The 24762-nt window shown below is 37.2% G+C and overlaps 1 protein-coding gene across 1 annotated transcript; it reads right to left on the bottom strand.

Annotated features, from left to right (window-relative positions):
* Positions 1 to 16048: 16048 nt before the first annotated feature.
* On the bottom strand, positions 16049 to 22269 carry LOC136204246 (cyclic nucleotide-gated ion channel 18-like). The gene is made up of 6 exons (XM_065995467.1): positions 21562 to 22269; positions 20197 to 20409; positions 19100 to 19410; positions 18384 to 18495; positions 17990 to 18226; positions 16049 to 16842 (listed from the first exon to the last, which is right to left on the bottom strand). The coding sequence occupies exons 1-6, from the start codon at positions 22063 to 22065 to the stop codon at positions 16126 to 16128; spliced, it is 2094 nt and encodes a 697-aa protein (XP_065851539.1). The 5' UTR covers positions 22066 to 22269; the 3' UTR covers positions 16049 to 16125.
* Positions 22270 to 24762: the final 2493 nt, after the last annotated feature.

Here is a 24762-nt window from a genome sequence, read left to right on the forward strand (position 1 = left end):
CACATGTGGTTGGTTCCTGCTCTTTTGCAGGAGGATGATATGCATATTACTTGTGATTTTCGAGTTGTGAAGGAAGTGTAGAATCAGTTTGTTTCGGTCGACCTACAAATGAATTTCTACTCATTGGGACGGATTGAGTAGATTCAGGCAAACTTAGAGGTTACGGTTGATTGGGATGGCAATGCATGGTCGATGGTTTTTATTGTTGGTCCCTTGTAAGGTTGCAAGTATAGTTCCAAGGGGGGGTTAGGAACTATTTAAACTTTTTTATAATTAGGGCAGACTTCTTTTTCTAAGGAAAAAGGTTTTAACAGCGGCGCTGAGTAAACAGCAAGATACTGGCTTAGTCAACTGGTGACTAGGTCAGTTTCTTAGCTTGAGTCAGGAGATAGCACTTAGAGTCTATTCTGAGCTCAGATGTTCAACACGCACAACTCTACTTGACCTCTTTACTTGGTCAGTTTTTGGTTATTTTAAGCAAGCAATATATATAAGGAGTTAAAGGTAAGAAATACTTCACTCAGCAGATTTATCCAGGTTCGGCTTCTTCTAAGCCTACGTCCTGTCCCCGGAACACGTTCCGAGATTTCGAATCCTCTACTGAGCTCTTTAAAGGTAGAGCCTCAAACCTTTTACAATCTTAGCAACTGAGTATGACAAGAGTACCTTCCTCTATACCTCTACTCAATCCTAATCTCTCGCTGAGTACTAAAACCGAGTACTCAGTCTCTCCTTTCTATCTCTAGAAATGATAAGTGTTTTGTCCTATACAAAGATTTGCTAAGACACTTTAGACGATTGAAACAATCACTCTAGACTTTTACACAAATGTATGAATTGTAGTGTAAGATTTGCTTTGCTTCTTTGCTTGCAGAACTTGTGTAGAAATTTGGTCAGCGTAATGGCTTGATCAAGTTCTGTGTTGAGTGAAGCTTCTGATGGCACTATTTATAGAGACGTCTGGGCATCGGTCATTTCGAATTTCGAAATAACCGTTGGAGGGAAACGGCTACCTGTCGTTATCATCCTGACTTGCTCAGAGCTCTCGGCCAATCAGAATTGTGTATCTTCTGTCCTCGGTCAGCTCAGCAGACTGTCTCTCCTTTTATGGTAAAGTCAACTGGACAGCATACTGTGTCGTCTGAACTTTACCCGAAGGGGAAATACTTTGTCTGGAAGTTTTCCTTGGCCAGCTGCTGTCTTGTACGTTTGTCGAATCTACTCAGCAGCTTCATCTTGAAGTTGTTCCTGAAGGTCTTCTAGATCCTTCTTTTGCTGAGTTGCGTTTTGTTCAAAACGGCAACGTCTTGACAAACGCGGGCCGAGTTGTACTGAGTTGTTTGACTTGGGCCTTGACTTCCGTATTGAGCTTGGGCCTTTTAATTCTTGTGTCTTATAAACAGTTTTAACTCAACATTGAACAAACACATTAGTAGAATAAATCAAAGCATTTAAACTTAGTGTGTTTAGAATATGTATTTTAATTATACTTAAACAATTTTGTCAAATCAAAATTTATGTGGAAAGGTGTTTCAACAAACTCTCCCATTTTGATGTTGGCAAAACTATTCAGCAAGGAACTCAGTATGAGCTCCCCCATGATAGTTGACCTTTTATAACTTGGCAAACTCCCCCGTAAGGGTTGAGCTACTGACTTAGTTTTACTCTAAACATTTAAGGTTTAATCGAGTAAGTCTAAGGTCAGTTTTCAGATAGGTCAGCTAATTCAACATATTCTATTTACTTGGTATTAAGCGGAAGGTTTAATCATATAGAGTGCGCTGAGTAATTTGTTGTTCAATGAGTTCTTAACAGTTAGTGTTTTATAAACACATAGGTCAATGTCAAACATGTTATCAGCATTTGATGTAGTCAATAAGATTTATAAGTATAAAGCATAGCTGATTTAATTGAAGATACATAATGACTCAGTACTTAGTAACATATATCATAACTCAAGAATAGGAATAAAAGATGCAGATATGATATATAGATAGTAGTCAGTGTTTACACAACAAAACTAATAGATAAGGCATATAGATTACATCTGACTTAGTCTATACTGAGCTAGCCTATCTATTTCTTTTTCTTGTGTTGAGACTGACTTCGCTCATGCTGAGCTCTAGCTGCTTTATCTTTCTCCCCCGTTTTGTCAGCATCAGGAGGAGGAAGTTTGAAAGCATCAGTTAAGACAGCTCGAGTCAGTTCTTTAGACAGCTCCTTAAGTTTGTCAGCGCTTTCATTGACGCCGTCAAAGATTGCAACTCCATCAGTTGATACCTCTGCGGGTATGTTGAGGTCAGCAGCACTGAGCATATTGACGCTAAATGCTTGAGCTTTGCCTTGCCAGATGAGAGCTTCAGTAAGACCAGCAAAGATTTGGTGAAAGGTCTTTAAAAGGGCTGTGTCGTAATACTGACGTTGAATATTATTATGACGAATGTGGTTGAAGGTTTGTTGTATGAGAGACTGCATCTCATTCTGCTTCATTGCGTTAGTATCCATCTCTTGCTTATTCAGATTAAGCTAGCGAATAGCCTCGCCAATTTGCTCTACTGAGCACTGATTGTAAGAAACCATTTGCTCGTTGGTCTTAAGTTGCTCGGTGTGAAGCTGAGCAAAAAGCATCTTTACTTCAGATGAGGTGGCATAGTCGGTGTGCACAGCTGACAATTTCTGAATTTGTTCTTGTAAAGAGTTCAAGTGTTGCACGGTTGTCAACTGAATCTTAGCCAGCTTGGCTATTGAATCCTGCTTAGCTTGCTGTGCTTGAAAAAATATGATGACGTTCAGCAAGTCCTTGAGTCCCTTAACTTCGTTGAGAAGCTGAGTGACCTGGGAGAGCTGAGTAGTCTCAATAGATAAAGACCCAGCAGCAGGAGGAGTGGAATGTTGAAGGTCTCTGATCAACGCTTGAACTGAGTCAATGAGCTTTTTTCCGGACTCAGTAGCATTCACATAGCTTTGAGAGCCTTCAGGGACATCAGTGTGACCGGAAGGAAGAGGAGTGAAAGGAGTTACCTGGTCAGTGACTGGAATAGCATTCTCAATCTGCACTTGAGTTTTAGGTATAGTTGATTGATCGGCAGAGAGTTGAGTTGGAGAAGTGGTAATCCGAATATTGTCTATGCTGACGGCAGAAGTGTGTGGAGTCAGCACCATGCTTGAAGAAATGGCATGAACAGTGATCGGCTCAACCTGACTGGTTGAGGTGGCGGAAGCATTTTGGTCGGCATGTTCCTGTTGAGAAGAAACAGAGGCTTGCTTTTCTAATGGCGCCGATGTAGTGAAAGTTGGTTGGCGTTTGAAGAATTTTAGCTTTACTGAGGAGGGGTCCTTGGTTGTCTTTGAGATGACAAAGTCAGGAAGAGTTGGTGGTGGAACAAAATCTTCACTGACAGGCTTCTCACTGGCCTTAACTGACTTTCTTCTTCTACGAGGTGGAGTGACAGTTTGAGTAGGGTCTCCTGAGTGAGAAGGAGAAGATTCGTGTTGCTCATCAGCAGGTTGGTCAGTTTGCACTTGGACTTGATCAACATTGTGTTGGTCAAGTGCTTGCTCTTCTTCAGCATCCAACCCAGTATTGGCTTGCTCAGTTTCATGCTCACTGGCTGTCTTCTCGGATTCCTCAGCGTCATCCTGACCACTGGCTTCTTCTTCTTCTTCATCGGTACTATCACCATCAAGTTCTTCCTCAACTTGTGAGATGAAGTGATCATCCAGTTGGACCTCATGTTCTTCGGACTCAGCTACACCTCCTTGACATTGGGTGAAGTGAGAGTCACCCGGTACAATGAAGTCAGTAGGTATGGCGTTGAGGGGAGTCAGTGTAGAAGGTTTCTGCTTCTTCTGAGGTTGCTCAGCAGTTTCCTCAGTTCCAGGCTCACCTTGCCTGCTTCGTTTCTCAACTGACTTACCAGCTGACTTCTGCCTTTTTGCTGGAGACTCAATATTTTTGGAAGGAGTCTCAGCAGTTTTCCTTTTGCGGGAAGCTGGGGCCTTAGTCCTTCGCCCTTTCTTTGGCTCAGCAGTTCCCTCAGCTTGTCCAGCAGCAGCAGCTTTACCTTTCTTCAAAGGCTGTCCAAACTTTAATGCTCTCAGCGAGGCAGCTGTGATCTCAGTTCCTCGAGTCTTCTTCTCACCTTCGAGATCAACTTTATAGTCGATGAGGATTCTTGTGATGATTGATCCTAGCCTCAGCGTACCAGTACTTCGAAGGAAACCATCAACAAGAAAGATTGGCATATTGATGGGAGTGTACGTCAGCATATGCCATATAAAGCATTGCTCGAAATTTGTTGCTGATGTAGTGCAGTTGATCTTTGGGTAGATGAAGTAGGTCAGCAAGTAATGAGCCATCTTCTGGTGCTGACCCATGGATGAAGCTGAGACTTCTCCTGAGTGGCCCTCAGGTTTGCAGAAGTTTTGTTCATACCCAGTGCCATCCTGATCTCCAGATCTTCTCAGCCTTGCTCCCTCAGTTTTTAATTTGAGAAGATTGCCTAAGTAGAGAGGGTTGATGAAGATGGTTTTCTCTTTCACCACTGTGCACAGATAGTCAGTGTTGTCATTTACAACTTTGAGGTTGTGGTAAAACTCCCTTACCAGGTCAGGATAGGTTTCATCCCTAACCGAAAACAGCTCCGTCCAGCCATTTTGTGAAATCCACTCGCAGAAGGGTTATTCGTTTTGTACGAAGTTTTCTGATACCCATCTTGAGGGCTCAACTTTCCATTCACGGACGTTCTCAAAGACCTTAGAGTAGGTCCTAAATTTTACGGGTTTTCCCTGACCAGAGGTTTGGCCAGCTTTTCCTTTGCTCGACGAGGTTATTTTGGTAGGTTCCGGCACAGAGGTTTGCCTGGAAGTGTCATCGGAGCTGGGTTTAGAGTGGCCAGCACCGGAGATGTTGTGGGAAACCTTAGTCATTGTTGAGGATGGGAAAGCTTAGAGGGATTTTGAGAGAGAAGGAATTTCTTAGCCAGAGTATTCGATAAGCGTAAAGAATAAAAATGGGGAATTACCCATTATTTATAGAGGTGAGAAATGGATCTTATCGAATCCATGTGTCAGTTTTCCCTCGGGATTGTGAACCGACAATAATCCTGGCATTTATGACACATACGGCGTATACATCATTCTAGGGCTATACGCGTGCTTTTGCAATGATGCTAACGGATATAACACTCAGCGTTTAGAATACTAATCGTTTGATATTCTGAGTGGTCAGTATTGCATAAAGGGATGATTTCTAAGTTTAAGTTTAAACTAATTTACTCAGTGTGCAAGTTTACTCAGTATTTGCTGTTTAATTTGTTTCAATGAGTACACAGCAAAGACAATCATTCATCATAGGAATTCACTCAGCATTCATATTCATTTAGCACAGGAATTTACTGAAGAGGATTAAACATACCAATTGCTTCTCTCAGTATGCTGAACTGCTCACGGGCCAGTGGCTTCGTGAAGATATCCACAAGCTGTTCGTCCGTTGGGACAAAGGTCAGCTTGATCTCACCCTTGAGTACATGGTCTCTAATGAAGTGATGTCTGATGCTGACATGCTTCATTCTGCTGTGTTGAATTGGGTTCTTTGAAAGATCAATTGCACTTTTGTTGTCATATTTGACTTCAATTGTCTTCGTTTGAACACCATAGTCTTCAAGCATTTGCTTAATCCATAGGACTTGAGCAACACAGTGACCAGCAGCAATGTACTCAGCTTCAGTGGTAGACAAGGCTACTGACGCCTGCTTTTTGCTGAACCAGGATACAAGACAGCTTCCTAAGAAGTGACATCCTCCAGATGTGCTTTTACGTTCCAGCTTATCCCGTCCATAGTCAGCGTCAGTGTATCCGATGAGTGTAAAATCATGAGTATTTGGATACCATAAACCTGCGTTCACTGAGCTTTGCAAATATCTAAGGATTCTTTTTACAGCAATGTAATGAGATTCCTTAGGGTTAGATTGATATCTAGCACAGTAGCATACTGAAAACTGAATGTCCGGTCTACTGGCTGTTAAGTAAAGTAGAGAGCCTATCATACCTCGATATAATTTGCTGTCTACTGACTTACCATTCTCGTCAGCGCAGAGGACAGTGTCAGTGCCCATAGGAGTGGATATTGGCTTGCAATTTTCCAAATCATATTTCTTTATATCTCCTTGGCATATTTGGCTTGACTGATAAAGATGCCATTCTTTCCTTGTTTAATTTGAAGACCGAGGAAGAAGTTGAGTTCTCCCATCATGGACATTTCAAACTCAGTCTGTATTTGTTTGCTAAACTCCTTGCACATTGATTCGTTAGTTGCACCAAATATTATATCATCAACATAAATTTGGGCCAGCATGGTATCTTTACCCTTTCTCTTAATGAATAAGGTTGTATCAGCTTTGCCCCTGACGTAATTTCTAGTCAGCAGGAAACTGGTCAGCTTCTCATACCAAGCACGTGGTGCTTGTTTAAGGCCGTACAGAGCCTTTTTGAGTTTATAAACATGGTTAGGGAACTTATGGTCCTCAAAACCTGGAGGTTGATTAACATAAACCTCCTCGTTTATAACTCCATTAAGAAATGCACTTTTGACATCCATTTGGAATAATTTAAAGTTCATGTAAGATGCATATGCACATAGAATTCTAATTGCCTCTAGCCTTGCCACTGGGGCAAAGGTCTCACCGTAGTCAATACCTTCTTTCTGACTGTAGCCCTGAGCTACAAGCCTTGCTTTGTTCCTGACTACATTCCCTTGTTCATCCATCTTGTTCCTGAAGACCCATCTTGTTCCGATGGTCTTTTGACTCTTTGGATGAGGCACTAGCTCCCATACATCGTTTCTTCTGAATTGATCGAGCTCCTCTTGCATTGCGTTCATCCAAAATTCATCATACTCAGCTTCAGCGAAATTCTTCGGTTCTTGAACTGAGACGAAAGCAACATTGCTGAGGTACTTCCTGAGTTGATTCCTCGTCATCAGGGTATTCCCAGTAGAATCAAGGATTGCACTTTCTGAGTGCCCTCTTGGGATCCTTATCTCTTTAGGTAGATTCATGTCTTGTGCTGTCTGTGTTTCAACAATCTCTGCAGAAGTAGATGGGTCAGTAAAAGTAATCTTAGGTTCACTCTTACTCTTGGTCAGCCTTTTTATGAATGACTCAGTAGCTGGTTCTTGGTCAGCAGTGGTTACTGAGTGTGGATCATCTTCGGTCAGCGGCTGGTATCTACCTGCAGGGTTAGTTTTGTCGAACTCTACATGTACTGACTCTTCTAAAACTTGAGTTCGCTTATTAAAAACTCTGTATGCTTTGCTGTTTGTTGAGTAGCCCAAAAAGATAGCCTCATCAGCTTTTGAATCAAACTTTGCTAAGCTATCTTTGGTATTTAAAATAAAACATCTACAGCCAAAGGCACGAAAGTATCCAATATTGGGCTTTCGTCCTTTCCAAAGTTCATAGGGGGTTTTCTTGAGTATAGGTCTAACTAGAGCCCTATTAAGAATATAGCACGCTGTGTTAACAGCCTCTCCCCAAAAATACTTTGGAAGCCTATGCTCATCCAGCATTGTCCTGGCTATTTCAACCAGAGTTCTGTTCTTCCTTTCTACAACCCCATTTTGCTGAGGTGTTCTAGGAGCAGAAAAATTGTGGTCAATGCCGCTGGCTTCACAGAATTCAATAACCTTTTGGTTTTTGAATTCTCCACCATTATCGCTACGGATGTGAGCTAGTTTTAGGTCTTTTTCATTTTCAATTTTTCTAACCAAATTTGAAAATGTCTCAAAGGTTTCATCCTTGCTGGTCAGCAAGATGACCCACGTATACCGAGAGAAGTCATCTACAATGACCAAGGAAAATCTTCTTTCACCCAGACTCAGCGGCTGGACTGGACCGAAGAGATCCAAGTGTAGTAACTCTAACGGATGCTTAGTTGAGATAATATTTTTGCTATGAAAAGATTGTTTGGTTTGTTTTCCAGCTTGGCAAGCGTGGCATAATTGATCTTTTTCAAATTTAAGTTCAGGCAGTCCCTTAACCAATTGCTTTCTTGCTAGTTTGGCCAGGAGGTCCATGCTTACATGACCAAGTCTCCTGTGCCATAGCCAGGAATTCTCTTCCTTTGATACTAAGCACACAGTTTTTGAAAACTTTTTCTCTAAGTCTAGCATAAAGACATTATCTATTCGAGGGGCAGTTAATATTAACTCATTTGTTTTACCCTCGTATATTTTACATCCAGTAGCATCAAATATAACTTTTCTCCCATTGTCACATAGCTGAGCTACGCTGAGTAAGTTATATTTGAGTCCGCTGACTAGGGAGACAGATTCAATAGTAGGATTACCTCTGATGGTTCCTGACCCTACTATCTTACCCTTCTTGTTGTCTCCAAAACTTACGCTCCCTCCTCGTTTACGCTCAAACGTGATGAACTGAGTTTCATCACCCGTCATATGCCTTGAGCATGCGCTGTCAATATACCACATCTTTGACTTCTCAGCACATCTCAGGCTTACCTCATTTGATTGCTCCTCGTCATCTGATGCGACGGATAGGTCAGCATGCTCAGAGACGCATGGCTCAGCAAGTTCGTCAACCATGAAGCATATCTTCGCTGACTCGGTGGCCTCAGTTTCTGTGGATAAAGACTCATCACTGTCACTCCATGTAGCCACCATTGCCTTTTTTCCACTCTTCTTGTCCTTCCTCAGTGTGGGGCAGCTTGACTTAATATGGCCGGTTTGATGGCACTCAAAGCATGTAATGGGCTTTGAGCTGTCCTTTTTGTATTTGCTGTCGCTTGAGTCAACTTTATACTTATCAAACTTTCTGTAAGGCTTCTTAGAGTATTTGTCATTTTCCTGAATAGCCTTTTCATCTTCCTTGTGAACATAGCCATCTCCCCATCATCAGTTGAGCTCCCGTCAGTGGAGTCAGCTTTCATGACAAGGGATTTCTACTTCTTGTCTTCAGATTTTTCCTTCACCTCGAAGTTTTTCATAGATATCTCATGGGTCAGCAATGAACCGATGAGTTCGTCATATTTGTAGGTGGTTAAATCCTGAGCTTCCTCAACTGCTGTCTTCTTTGTTTGCCAATCTTTAGGAAGACTCCTGAGTATCTTTTTGACTTGTTCTTCCTCAGTGAAGATTTTCAAGTCTCTTGAGCTCATTAATGATGTTGGTAAACCTTGAATTCATGTCTGAAATGCCCTCATCATTGTTCATCTCGAACAGCTCGTACAGTCTCATCTGCTGATTCACCTTGGACTCCTTTACTTTATTGGTTCCCTCGTAGGTGACTTCCAGCTTTTTCCAGATCTCTTGTGCCGACTCACAACCTGAGATTTTATTATATTCTGCAGCATCGAGCGCACAGTGAAGCATATTGATAGCCGAAGCATGGTTTTGGAGCTTCTTAAGATCATCCTCTGTCCATTTGGCCTCAGCTTTTACAACTGTTTGGCCAGCCACAACTTCGACAGGTACAAATGGGCCTTGGACTATAGATAGCCAGGCACTCATGTTTGTAGCCTGAATGAAATTTTTCATCCTATTCTTCCAGAAGATATAGTTTGACCCGAAGAATAGGGGAGGCCTAGTAATGGACAGCCCCTCAGGCAATATCTGAGTTGTTTGGTTTCCAGTGAGAAACCGAGTGCTGTTTTCGCCCATGGTAGGGATCAGCTCAAGGTTGTTAGACCTTTTACAGTGAGCTTTTAAGCTCTGATACCACTTATTGGTCCCTTGTAAGGTTGCAAGTATAGTTCCAATGGGGGGTTAGGAACTATTTAAACTTTTTTGCAATTAGGGCAGACTTCTTTTTCTAAGGAAAAAGGTTTTAACAGCGACGCTGAGTAAACAGCAAGATACTGGCTTAGTCAACTGGTGACTAGGTCATTTTCTTAGCTTGAGTCAGGAGATAGCACTTAGAGTCTATTCCTGAGCTCAGATGTTCAACGCGCACAACTCTACTTGACCTCTTTACTTGGTCAGTTTTTGGTTATTTTAAGCAAACAATATATATAAGGAGTTAAAGGTAAGAAATACTTCACTCAGCAGATTTATCCAGGTCCGGCTTCTTCTAAGCCTACGTCCTGTCCCCGGAACACGTTCCGAGATTTCGAATCCTCTACTGAGCTCTTTAAAGGTAGAGCCTCAAACCTTTTACAATCTTAGCAACTGAGTATGACAAGAGTACGACAAGAGTACCTTCCTCTATACCTCTACTCAATCCTAATCTCTCGCTGAGTACTAAAACCGAGTACTCAGTCTCTCCTTTCTATCTCTAGAAATGATAAGTGTTTTGTCCTATACAAAGATTTGCTAAGACACTTTAGACGATTGAAACAATCACTCTAGACTTTTACACAAATGTATGAATTGTAGTGTAAGATTTGCTTTGCTTCTTTGCTTGCAGAACTTGTGTAGAAATTTGGTCAGCGTAATGGCTTGATCAAGTTCTGTGTTGAGTGAAGCTTCTGATGGCACTATTTATAGAGACGTCCGGGCATCGGTCATTTCGAATTTCGAAATAACCGTTGGAGGGAAACGGCTACCTGTCGTTGTCATCCTGACTTGTTCAGAGCTCTCGGCCAATCAGAATTGTGTATCTTCTGTCCTCGGTCAGCTCAGCAGACTGTCTCTCCTTTTATGGTAAAGTCAACTGGACAGCATACTGTGTCGTCTGAACTTTACCCGAAGGGGAAATACTTTGTCTGGAAGTTTTCCTTGGCCAGCTGCTGTCTTGTACGTTTGTCGAATCTACTCAGCATCTTCATCTTGAAGTTGTTCCCGAAGGTCTTCTAGATCCTTCTTTTGCTGAGTTGCGTTTTGTTCAAAACGGCAACGTCTTGACAAACGCGGGCCGAGTTGTACTGAGTTTTTTGACTTGGGCCTTGACTTCCGTATTGAGCTTGGGCCTTTTAATTCTTGTGTCTTATAAACAGTTTTAACTCAACATTGAACAAACACATTAGTAGAATAAATCAAAGCATTTAAACTTAGTGTGTTTAGAATATGTATTTTAATTATACTTAAACAATTTTGTCAAATCAAAATTTATGTGGAAAGGTGTTTCAACATTTACCACAGCAATTTGGTGGTTATGACGGTGGATGTGTTCGAATGCCCCTACTTTTGATAAAATTGGGTTTATTTGGGTGCAAGTTGCTAATTCAGTGAGAGCTTTCTTGTCGTCTACGGTATCTATCCCTAGGCTCTTGACGGAGATTTTAGTTACTTGGGAACTTCCAGATACGTGCTGGGTTATGTGATGGGGCCAGTAAGGGAAAGCAGGGCACACATCAGCTGGTGGTGTCCGCGGAGTACGTGGAGAGTGTGGCTAGGTGGTTTTGCAGTCAACCTTGCGTTTGTTCGTCTGTTCTTGCAGAGCTTTGGGGCATATTCTTTGACCTGGAGTTAGTTTGGAAAAGAAAAGGTTTAAGGAGATGAAAGTGGAGTTAGATTCAAAGGTGGTTATCAGGTTAGTGTCTGAAGATTCACCGAATCATTCGTGTTACTAGCTCATTTTGTAACCCCGAGAGCTACTGGGTAAGAAATGGGAGCTAAATTTAAATCACATTTATAGGAAAAGGATCCGTGCAGCAGTCTGAATGATAAATAAAGCAAAACTATTGTCATCGAGTCTTCACGAATACAATGTAACTATTGATTTTAGTATCTTTAACTTTATATGCTTGGTTTGTTGTTAGTTTGTGTTTTGCTTGAGGTCATCCCTCACCTATCCATGAAACCAAAAAAATTTATTTTAGTATAATTTTATCATTAACTATATAATTACACAAAAATTTATTTTAGTATCTTTAACTTTATATGCTTGATTTTAGGGGTGCATGTGGTCGGTTAACCAGTCCATTAAGGTTAATTCGGTCGGTTAACCATTTCATCGGTTTTTTAAATATACTAACCATACACTAGTCCATTAAATTCGGTTAACCACTAATCGGTTAACCAATTATTCGCTCGGTTAACCTTTTATTTCGGTTTCTAACCATTAGTAAATAAACATAAAAAATAATAAAAGAATTGAAATGAAAGTTTAGTGCCAAATAAAATTAACTAAAGTATTATAAAGTTTGTAACATTCACTACTAATCAAATCAAAGTTTAATGTTTCAAAATAGCTCATAAATTTTCATCAATTTAAATACTTAGGCATTTGAAGATAAGAAATGCAAATAAATATAATGAGTTAATACAAAGAATATGATAGTGATTTTTTTAGTAAGTATGACCGTGATTAATTTAATGGAACTTAGAAGAGACTTTGCTAAAATTATATATTAGTATTCATATATTTGGGTTATTGTTATTGAAATTATTTACCCCAATTAATCTGGAGAAGTTGTTTCTCGGGTTGGAATAAAAAAAAAATATTTTTGATACTTGAAGGGTGAGTTATAATAAAAAGAGTAGAGACACAAGTAGAATTTTCTATTTCAAAACAGTAAACTTCAAATAATAAAAGATCAATGATTAGCTATAAAAAGCTTACAATTGATAATTTGTAACTTAGTTTTTTTTTATATAAAATTGTGTAACTTAGTTAGTATAACTAAAATAACATAATAATAAATTGATAATTGAGGAATTGCATAATATAATTGGTGAAGTGGAGTTGATTAATATTATTAATATAATTGATGAAACTATATATTATATTTTTTATATATTTAATTGAATTCGGTCGGTTTCGGTTAACCGTGGTTTTTGGAACATAAAAACCGTAACCGTAATTATTAACCACTATTTTTAAAATTAAAAACCGTACACTAGTCCATCGGTTTCGATTAACTTTATTTTCGGTTCAGTTTCGATTTGGTTTTTCGGTTTTTCGGATTATTGTGTGCACCCCTGATTGTAGGTGTATAAAAATATAGAAACTATTTCAAAGAAAATATGGAAACTCCTACAAAAATAGTAACACAGTATAACACCTGCGCAACATGCGAAAGGCCGGAAAAATAGGGACCCAGTAACTTACACGTTTCAGGTGGCGTGGCAGCAGGATTATCTTTCTTTATTTTTATTTATTTTATTAGCCTTAACCCAATAATTTGTTAAGGTTTATCATTGTTTTGGTCCTTCCATGACCAATTCGGCCATTCATCCTTTTAATAAAGGGTTAGGGGTACGTTTTGGGCCAGGAGCAATTTTACTTTTAACGTCTAAAATAGTACAATTTTACTTCTAATATTGAAAGTTAAGAGCAATTTTACCTCTAATATTAATAAATTGGGTCAATTTAAGAAATAATCCATCAAACTGTCTTTTCGGTCATGAATCTTGTTATCTACACTTCATACGTGTGTCATTTTATCAACAGTTATTGGGATGTGAAAAAAATAAAAAAATAAAAAATATACTATCTTTTTGTACAGATTAGACAAAAAAAATTCAAAAAATCCACCGAATTTATAAATATTAATCTCAAATTCTATTATTAAATTATAAAAAACATGAAATTCTTTTTTTAGAACGAATTGTTATGCAATTGGTGCAGAATAATGAACAAAAATATCTGTACTGTCTGAAATTGATCCAATTTATCAATGTTAGGGGTAAAATTGCTCTTGGCTTCCAACGTTAGGGGTAAAATTGCACCATTTTAGATATTAAGGGAAAATTGCTCCTGACCCAAAACGTTAGAAGTATTTTTGCACCTTAACCTTTTAATAAATTACCTCTTTCATACAAAATAAAGGTATGTTGAAAAAAAACCTAAGACACGTTCAACTCCTTGAATTTGTACGTAATAATTTCCTAAATTTTACACGTGTTTCATATAACCAACATTTTGAATTTATCTATCAAAATTATTACCAAATAAACAAGTTGAATTTTTTAAAAAGGTTTAATACATCACTAGCTTTCTGCACTTATTTATAAAAGTATATTGGTTTATTGAACTTTATCCATGTCTCACCAGTTCTATGAACTTGCTTATTTTATATTACCATTTATGTGAATTTGTCCATAAAAATAGAATAGTTTCCTAAACTTTGTAAGTGTCTCACCAATTCTCTAAACTTACTTATTCTATAACAACTAAATACAAAAATCATAATATTAACGCTCGATGTTCATCTATTCGACTTCTCAAACCTGCAACATTTCTTATAATATATTGAAAGGTAAGAGAAGAGAAAAAATTACCTCTCAAATAGATGAAGTTGTATTTTTAGAAGTTAGATTTAATAAAGTGAGCTGCTAAATACCACCCCCAAATTACTTATCACCGTCCTTTTTTTACCCTTTTTATAATTTTGATCAAAAACTGAAAATTCTTTCTCCAAAATCATAAACCCGAACAACAATAATTGAAATTATGAAAATAATTGATGTGTGACAACCCGAACCCTGAAAATGGATGATTACGAGTTGAAAACATTAAAATTTACATTTTTTTTATCAAAGAACTCATGAAAACAATACATGAGACGATTTAGTATTTTTCGTCACTAAAAATTGAAGAATTTTGTATTTTTTAAAATTTGGCCTAAACGGATGGCGCGTTCCTTCCGGCCCATGGTAGGGGCAGATGCCGCATCCGCCCGACCCATGGCGGGAACGGATGGCGCATTCCCCCGACCCATGGTGGGGGCGAATGCGCCATCCGTTCCCACCATGGGTCGGGGGGAACGCGTCATCCGTTTAGGCCAAATTTTAAAATTTTCTCTCAATTTATTTTTTTAATTTTGCAAAAATTTTATACAAAAGGACAAAATTGTCCAAATGAAAATAGTGATAAGTAATTTAGAAGCAGTAAATATAGCAAAACTAGATGTTATCAGCCTTTAAAAAAAATAATCTTTGAAAGAATATGGCATGCCCTCATTGTCATAGAGAAACATAACATGATTCCAACTGAAAAATGTGGATTTGCTTACAAAATCACTTTCATCCACATGTCATGTTTTTAGTTCCTTTGTGAAGATTTGTCTGAATCTTCATCAATAAAGGTTGGACTTGGGTCCATAAACTACCATGTTATTTTCTTATAAATAATTCATTGGTTATTACATTTTTTAATGTAATACATTGTTTGTTATATTTAACAATTTAATTCCTTTCCAAAAATAATTAACTCCTTAAATATTTAAATTATTAAATAATTTAATCATTTTATAAGACTAATTATTAAAAAATTAAATAACAAACAATATATTAAAAAAATAGAATCAAACAAATATGTTAGATATAAATATGGAAATTAATAAATTATTTATCTTATTCTTTTTAAAGAAAAAAAAAACCCATGCTATTAATTTCCTCAAAATGCAGAATTTCATCATTTACCATGATGCCTATAATTTTAGGATAATACATCTGTTGCACTCTATATTTGAACCAATAAGGCTGATCTGATTCATCAATTGAATTAAATCCAAAAACCTTATAGTTAAAATAGCAGAAAATTATATAACTGCATTCCAGCAGATATTTAAAGCAATTTAGGAGTGTTTGGTTACCTCCTTTTTGCCTTTTCACTTTAAAAAGTAGCGTTTTAGGTGTTTGGTTAGACTCTTCTTGTTTGTTTTTTACTGCTGAAAAATAGCTTTTTACAAAAGCAGAGAATCTCTGCTTTTTGGAAAAACAAATTTTTCCAAAAGCAATCGGGCAAATAGTAACAGCAACCAGCAAGCCTTAGTGTCCATTTGTTTTACCTACAGTTTGCTGTTGAAAAAAACTGTGTTTTTATAAAAAAAACAGCTTTTCAGATGTAAAAGGCAAACATACATGAGGACTCTAACCAAAAACCTAAAACTCTCTATTTTAAAATGAAAAGACAAACAGGAGTATGAAAAGTAGCTACCAAACACCCTCTTAGCATCTGTTATGTTATCTGTTTTTTTTTTTTTTTTTTGTCCAACCCAAAAATGAGTTTGAAATGCATAAAATATCAGTATAAAAAGATGAATATAGATTTTTTTCACACATGACTATTAGAAATTTTAAATTTTAAATTGATTTTTGTTTTTAAATCAATTAATTAGATGAATTCTAATCTACAAATTTACACTATACAAAAGTTCCTAACTATTTTTACATTATCATCATCTCTCTTCTCTTCTTTTCTTCTTTTTAATCTTAATTACAATCTAAACATCCTTAGTATAGAAATCAGGTTCATCAGGTTTAATCAACTCGGGTGTAGTAGCAGAAGCTGCAGCATCAGCATTAGCATCACCCACATCACTACTCTTTCCACCAAATTTGGAAGACAACATAGTTCCAAGATGTTGGGAACTACTGTTCTTTGGTAAAAGATTTTCTTGCTCATTTTGCTCATAATAATTATAATTATTATAATAATCTTCCTCTTGTGAAGCTAATTCTCTAGCCATTCTCCTCTTTTGATACCTTCTCCAACTAGATTGAATCAAACAAGCCCCCCATGTTCTCCATTGATGAGAATAGTACCTGAAAGCATGTTGGAGTTTCTTGCTTTGAAGTCTCTTGAATTGTTGTGCAACGAATATGAGATCGTCGGCTTGGAGTGCGAATGCTTCGACTTCTGAAAGAGCGCGGACTGTTCGGGTTGAGGAAGGTAGATTCGCGCTGGGGTTTGGCATTAGTGCCCATGTTAGTAGCTCTTCGCCGCAGAAATCGCCTGGGCGGAGTGTGATGGAGTTGAAGAAGCCTGAACGGCCTCCGTTGGTCGTTGAGCTCTCGAGTTGGCCTCGGATTACGAATAGCATCTCGTTTACTGGCTCGTCTTCTCGGAATATGAATGTGCCTTCCGTGCTTAATGATGAGGCGAGGCGTTCGCATATCGCGTCTAGTAGTTGGTCGTCCATTTGTGAGAAAAATGGTACCTGTGGAAGAAATCACAAAACTATCAACAATAAATGGATTTACAAGTTATAAACCTTAAACAAACATCTTTGCAAATACGAATGGAGTACATTGCTTCGTGTAAAATGTCGGGAAAATTTAACCATAACCGACATAGACGGAGACAGAGGGGGCAATGGGGGCACGTTCGTCGCAATCTTACCTCAATTTTGTAGTTTCATTTGCTGGGATGCAATTTGTACTCCCGGCAGAAGAAAAAGTAGATAGTCCTTTAGGTAATGGACTTAATTTTTTTAAAATGGTGTTGTTTTTCGTCCATAGTTATCAAAGGCACGCCTGAGACTCAATAGCGCTAGGCTACAGACATGTTGTCTAAGAAGCCAAAAGAAGTTCTCTGTTCAAGAGATGTGTCTGAGTGCGCCTTTCTTAGCCTGGCACCTTGCCAGAGATGCGTCCAGACACAAATTTAGAAGCTACACTATATAGGATGTTTTAATCTTGGGCCTTTCACGCATTTTATGATTACAGATATGGATGATTGACATAATTTAGTATTTGACTATTTGTTAGAACTGCTCTAAACAGGCCTTTCAGGCATTTTATGATTACAGATATGGATGATTGACATAATTTAGTATTTGACTATTTGTTAGAACTGCTCTAAACAGACCTTGCGTCTTAGTACGCCATGTGCCTTTAATAACTATATGTTTGTCGGGGTAAAGCAGAAAAACAGCCCCCAGGCTAAAAGGATACTGTTCGTGTTAGCCTGTGACTTAGGCCATATACGAATGGAGTACATTGCTTCATGAAAGATGTCCGAAAAATTTAACCATAACCGACATAGACGGAGACAGAGAGGGCAATGGGGTACATATATCGCACTCTCAGCTGCCGAGAATCACCCCAATCTTACCTCAATTATGTAGTTTCATTTGCTGGGGTGCAATTTGCAATCCCGGAAGATGAAAAAGTAGATAGTCCTTTAGGTAATGGGCTTGATTTTTTAAAAATGGTACGCAATGTGCCTTTAATAACTATGTTTTAGCCTGGGACTTAGGCCATATAGGCTGCGCTTATTTTTGCACTCAACAATTCAAGACTGGTTCCGCTACTGATAACCGACAAAAAAAAAAATGTAATGGAAAGAAGGGATAGATAACATACTCGACGAACAAGCGACAAACACAAATGTCGTTGAATTTCTCGTCGAAGATCCAAAGGTAGAGAACGTAGTATAGATTCTTCATGAACTCCTCTGGTAGCAAGCCATTGATACTGAACAAATTTACGAACTCGCTCCTGCAAATCTGGAGGTAATTGTCTATGTCGCATCCATTCCTCTGTATCTCTTCTCTTTATCCTCCATTCTTCCACTCTTACCGTCATAGATTGTAAATTAGTCTTTAAGAAAGGACATAAAAAAACATATCATTAATATTAATTAATAACTAGATTATTTGTTTGTAGATGCATATCTTAATTAAAATTCTATAGTACTAATTCTTTTTTATTATTATTGATATGAATTAATTAAAATATGGTATGGTAACATATATACCTGCATGTTGCCAATCAATTGTGCAGAGAGAATCAAACCAATAATACATGTAATAATGCAGAATAAATTTTCCCCCAAAAATGTGCTCGTCTCTAAATTTTGTGCGTAAGAGCTGCCGACAGAATAAATAAATATTTTAGCATGAAATAATATGATATATAAGCATTATAAATTAAGATATTATAGCTTAACAAAAGTATAATTCAAGATATTAGTATAAGAAAAACAATATAAACTTTATAACCATAATATGAGACTACATTTGCTAATAAAAAGGGGATCCAAATCTATATACATCAATGGAAGAGAGTCTAGAGGTGCAATTGCAGTACTGCGATACCCTCTACCTAGGTGGAGTACCGCCTGTAATCACCCCTCCCAAGTGGATTTCGGTAGCCAGAGGCAGTGGCGGAGGGAGAGGGGGTCATGAGAGTTCGTAGCCCCCCAACTCTGGGGAGAAATAAAGAAAAATTACAATTACTGAGAGAAAATTTCGGTCCTAGATATATAATTTCCCTCGTTAATTATATTCTGTTCAGAATTTCTCAGATTTAACATCATTGACAAAGTTATTCGTCGTTGATGCTGCATAAACGAAAAAGAAATATGTAAAATTTCCGTCCATCGACTCATGAGTATTTGGTTCTGCACCGTAGATATTTGAAAAACTAAAAGGGATACATAGCAATTGGTAATTAATAGAGAGGTTAGGTTACCTTAAATTTCTCAAACCCCACCAAAGGCAATACAAGTACTTCTCAGTGAAAGTTGAGGAAGCAACACCATTTATGAAAGCACCAGCAAATATCCCATACTTAAATTCGATATTTTCATCACCTGGATTACAGTTACCCGGAACACGTGTAATATTCCTCCAATATTGACGATCAGGATGCCCCAAACTGCTGCAATCTAGATAATTTTCCATACAACCTATGATTCCTGTCCTGTTCTCTTTCAGACATTCTATTTTCCAGCAGTAAAAATGCCTTCCCAACGACAGCAAATACCATGAAGCTCCCAATGTCTGCAAAACTTGTAACTGTTAATAACTTATAACACCTAATCATATCAAACCTATCCAAATACTAAAATAGATTTATGATTTTTAGCTCTATTCATGTAACAATCCGGACCAATAGTATGTAAATTATTATCCACTTTAGCTCTAATCTCATTCTTTGAGCTCACAGCTTGAATTGGAAACATATCTTACTAATATAATTCGCTCCCTCTTTTATTTATGGCCTCAGTCAACCCCTCTTCGGTGTGCGATATCCGCCACCTCCTGGGCTAGTGAATTGCCACTAGCTTAAGTTGTCTAGTCCATTGAGGACTTGGAGGTGGACATCCGGCCTTGGAAAAGAGAGACGGATATCTCCATAGAAAATAGCCGTATGGACACTTGGGTCATTGAGACCCGTAGTGCACGCTCCTAAGAGGGTCAAGGTTTGGTACATAAGGGGCTTGTGGGATGGGGTTCTGCCATACTCTCTAGAAGTAGGAACTAACGGAATGCTTATAAGGGAGAAATCCCCTTGGTATTGGTTGGCTGGTCGAAGGCTTGGGGAAGTATCGGGGCAGTAGGGGGACTTGGGCTACTCAGACCTTCCACCCCGACATCACTTCCTCCCTCAGAACCAGATAGTTACAATTAATATGACACAAGTTTATCTTTTACTCATACTTTATTATTTAAATATAATGGAACGTCATTACAGTGCCTATAATAAATAAGTACAGCTCAGAGGTACGTTGTTATCAATAGTTTTTAGTAACTAATTAAAGGAGATGGAAAGAAAAAGATGCTTACATGACTTGCAAGCATGAAAAGAAGGAGATTGTAGACAGCTCCAGCCCAGGCAGTTTTGGCAACAAAACCAGTGCTTTTTACAATTTGTTGATGCAGAGGGAACATGAGAAATAATCTAGGTATATATTGAAAAAGAACCATGAGAGCAAGTGTGTTGTTAGCATGATCAGCTCTGCTATCTCTTGTTGCTGGAATCACCACCCAGATCACAATCTGTTATATATGTAAAATAGCATCACTTACAGTGTCATTTAAATTAGCGGTGGTAATTTTGGGTTTTGCGTCAAAATCGTGTTATTACATGTATATGTTCAATATGGTTATATATGATATAAATGCTAGAAAAATGATAATTGTGTCAATCGTGTCATGTCAGTTAGATTGTTTCTGCAAATTGTATTGTCGTGTGAGAAATTGTCACTCCTAATCTAAATCATTTCCAAATTTCACAATGGTTCAACTGAACCTCACTCTTAAATGAGATTTTAAATTAAATTTTGGTGTAAACTACATGTTTTTTGTTAGATAATCATTTTCAGGCTTTTGTCACAGTTAAAACATCTCGGTCACTAATGTGTTTATTGAGAATTAAATCAGAGAGTTCTTCCCAAACAATCAAACCTATCATAAGTTGCAGGACCCAATCAAACAAATTAAGATCGAAGAATTCATTAGCACGAATCCATCAAGTTCATAAGTTAAACGAATTTAAAGTTAGGGGTACATTATACCTATGGCCCCTCAACTTTGCTTTTTCTTTCATTATGACTCCTAAACTTTAGAACCAGTTGTTATGACTTTCAAAAAAACAGTGACAATCTCAAAATAGAAAATTTTAAAAATTAAAATTGTTTACAAGTTTACAATTTTCCAAATAACAATTTCTAGATATCTTGATCAACGTTTTAGTAAAATACAAAGTTAAGGAGCTATAAAGTTAGATTTTGAAATTGAGGGGCCATAAGAAAGTAAGCATAAAATTGAAAGGTCATGAGTGTAATTTACCTTTAAAGTTAGAGATAATAGCCAAATTTGTACGTTAAAGTTATTGAAAAGTTTAATTTCATTCTAATTGTAGTACAATTTTATTCTCATGGTGAAAAATTTAGCTCAATTTTACAAGCATTATACAAATTTTAATTCAGTTTTACACTTCCTTGATAAATAATGACGAAATTCAGCGCAGAATTCTTTTAAAAATAGTAAAATTGAACTTGAATTTTAGCCTGAATTGTTTCTTCTATGAGGACAAAATTGAAGTTTTCCAATAAATTTAACAATAAAATTGACCCTTACTTCTTAAAGTTATTACACACAAGTCCATCACCTTCAACACATAAAATGATTTGAAAAATTGAAAGATACCTGAGGAAGTGGGAGTGCAGCGGCAAAATCAATAAGAAAATCGGACCTAAGATACCGCCTGGAAATTTCCCCGGCATCCATGACCAATTCACCCCTTCCAAAAACTCGAGAACTAGGAGCAACAAAAGCCGTACGAAACTTTAAAAATATATGCAGCACGAAGAACACATCAGCAATCGACCTGAAATAGGTGATCAAAACGACAAGGTGGTTGTCGTTTGTCAAACAAACGCCATCGGAATTCGTGTACGGAAGGAAGAAGAACAGAGGATCGATGAAAAGAGCAATAATGGAGGTAATGAGGAAGACGTAATTCCAATACGTAACGATATCACTGTCTGGATCGAGGATTTGGTACTGCCATAGAATGTGGAGAGGGTTAGCATCGCCGACGGCGGTAGAAGAAGCGGTGAGGTGTTGATGGAGCTGTTGTTGGAGGCGTTGATGGAAGCGGCGGAATGGGAGAAATCTGGGGTTCCGGTAAGGGATAAAGCTACCCATCATCTCCCATGGCGGAGTTTGATGAGATTTTTTTTTATTGAGGGAAAATTTATCAATGAACAATAAATCGAAATCGCTGGAAAATTAGGAATCAGAGAAAGTAAAGATTGACGGAAATGGAGATGGAGTGGATTATGGTTGAGAGGAGAAGTGATTGAAAACCAGAGAAAGGACTGAAAATTCGGAGCAAAGATAGCAAATGCGAGGGAATGGGGAACAATTTTGGCAGGTGATTTTGTAAAAAATTTAACAGGGCAAATTACCGGAAGGGTCCACAGGACTTTGGTTTATGTTTTTATGGTCCTTGTACTTAAAAACTTGTATTTTATTAATATATATTTTTTTCAAAGTATAAAGATTCTATTATTTTGTATTTTATTAATATTTTTTTTTCAAAGTATAAAGATTCTTAAAATAATAGTTATGATTTCAATATAGAAAATCTAAAAAAATAAATTAAAACCACATTTCACAATTATTATAATTTTATCTTTCTGAATAAGAATTTTATCTCTTCTAATCAGATAATATATAAATAGGATTAGTTTGAAATTATTGTGACCAACAGAATCTACTGTGAGATAAAGTGTTGGTGGGAAAAAAATTAATCAGTGTTTGGTAAAAACACAATACAAATTCTAAAAGTTAAAAAAATAAAAATATATAATAGTATTAGGTTATATTGAAAATATAATATCAACTTTTTTTTATAAGTCATGGGAGCTACTTTTCACAAAAGCAATTTTATATTTATTAAATGTTATTTTTAGCTGGATAAACTGCTTTTAAGATTGGAAAAAGTAATGTCAAGCACGTCCATAATCTCAAAATCAAAAAATTCAAGCATTAATTAAAGTTAGCTTTACAATGGAGGTAACCGAATTGTCTACTATTAATTAGAGTGGTAAAAAGTTCTAATTAAAACTTACAACATACACTAGGTCTCGAACTCATAATTTTCAGAGTGCTCTCTTTATAAACAACTACTTTATACATTAAATTTCGAACTCGAAATCTCTAACTGAAGTAATTTGATATCCTTAAACATTCAAACATAAAACTATTTTGTTAACAAGGGAAGGCTAAACACCCGAGAACAAAAAGAAAAAAGAAAAAAAAAACTAAAACACACCGAGAAGCTAAGTCGTCACCATCCTAGGAAGCATAGTACCACATTGATCTTTGAACAGAATAAACTGAAGGCCTGCAGAAGGTACACCACACTCGTGAAAGTCCAAATTAAAGGAGTCCACGAAATTCATCATCCAATCTACTGCTTTGTTCCATTCCCGGAACGTATGAGTAACACGCAGATCCTAAGTCCTGGTTTTAAAGTCGTGACATTGAAGCATGATCTAGGAATACGAGTGGTGTAACTAAGAGGATCTTCCATAAAGTTAACTATCATTTGAGAGTCGAGCTCCACCACGACCCTTATATAGCTTTTATCCCAAGCCAACTTTAACTCAAAATATAAGCCCCAAATTCAAGGAGCATATCCTGAATTTTTGCACGAAACCACCTAACTAAAGTCCTTTTGAATTTCGGAGAATGCCACCTGCTGAAACAAAACCTACATTTCCTTTGCAGGTGCTATCACAATTTATTTTAACCCAGCCATCATTAGAAGGATGTAATTTGATCAGAATCTCATTCTTAGATTTCTTGATTAAACCATTTAGATACAAAAACTCATTTCTGTTCTCCTGACATTTCTCAAATATAAAACGAACACAACTGTCTTGTTGCCTACAACATTTCTCCACCGCCAGTTCTATCATGTGACCATACTGAAGACAATCTGCCATCTGATTCCTCACACGCTATAGATTATACACTAGCCAATCATCATAGGAGAGGCTAAAGAAAGTAGAATATATATTACCTGGGATAATGCTCTCCCAAAGTCCGCGAGTAGAAACACAGTCACGAATGATTTACTGTACTTTTTTTTTTTAATTAGGCATCATGATAGATATTTATCAAGCTGTAAAGACATAGTTGTTTTGCCCAATATGTAAAGCTGCATTGTCCTAGATAGTATTAAGATCATTGGGAGAAGAGCCTAACATTTCCAATTCATTTGCTCATTTTGACCGTGATAGACTATTTCATTTTGCTAAGTTATATTCAGAAGATTTTTCTAGTTATGAGATAGTTGAGCTTAACCATCAACATAGTCTCTGCATTAATAATATGTGAACAAATGAATACTTTTATAATATTCATGCTATTGTCGAGCTTGCTAAAAAGATAGTGGAGAAACAATATCACGTTTTTTACCGTTTAGTGTATCAACTTATAGAGTTGGCATTGGTAATTCTTGTTGCAACAACTACTGTTGAATGATGTTTTTCTGCAACGAATATTGTCAAGACAAATTTACCCAACCAAAAGAGAGATACTTATATGAGTGATTCATTGATGTGTTACATTGAGAATATTACTTTTAACAGTATTGAAAATGAAGCCATTTTGTAAAATCATCAGAATATTCAATCTCGAAGAACACTATTGCCATCAATCAGTAGATCATAAACCATCGATAGCTCTTCTATTTTAAATAAATAGTTATATACTTATCGGCATTATATGTGTAAAAATTAATTTTCATTTTTTTGCAATAGAATTAGATTTTTATGTAGTTTTATTTTAAATTTTTACTAGGACGATTCCCTCGCGTTGCTTCGGGTATTTAAA

Source organism: Euphorbia lathyris, chromosome 8, assembly GCF_963576675.1.
Source record: "Euphorbia lathyris chromosome 8, ddEupLath1.1, whole genome shotgun sequence".
NCBI classification, from domain to species: Eukaryota; Viridiplantae; Streptophyta; class Magnoliopsida; order Malpighiales; family Euphorbiaceae; genus Euphorbia; species Euphorbia lathyris.

Bases quoted from the DNA above. Each gene is read 5' to 3' on its own strand.
- LOC136204246 (XM_065995467.1), bottom strand. From the start codon at position 22,065: ATGATGGGTAGCTTTATCCCTTACCGGAACCCCAGATTTCTCCCATTC. The intron at 20,410-21,561 runs GTATCTTTCAAT...CATATATAACAG, and splicing joins CTGCACTCCCACTTCCTCAG to ATTGTGATCTGGGTGGTGAT. The intron at 16,843-17,989 runs GTATGTTATCTA...TTTCTTCCACAG, and splicing joins GTTTGTCGCTTGTTCGTCGA to GTACCATTTTTCTCACAAAT.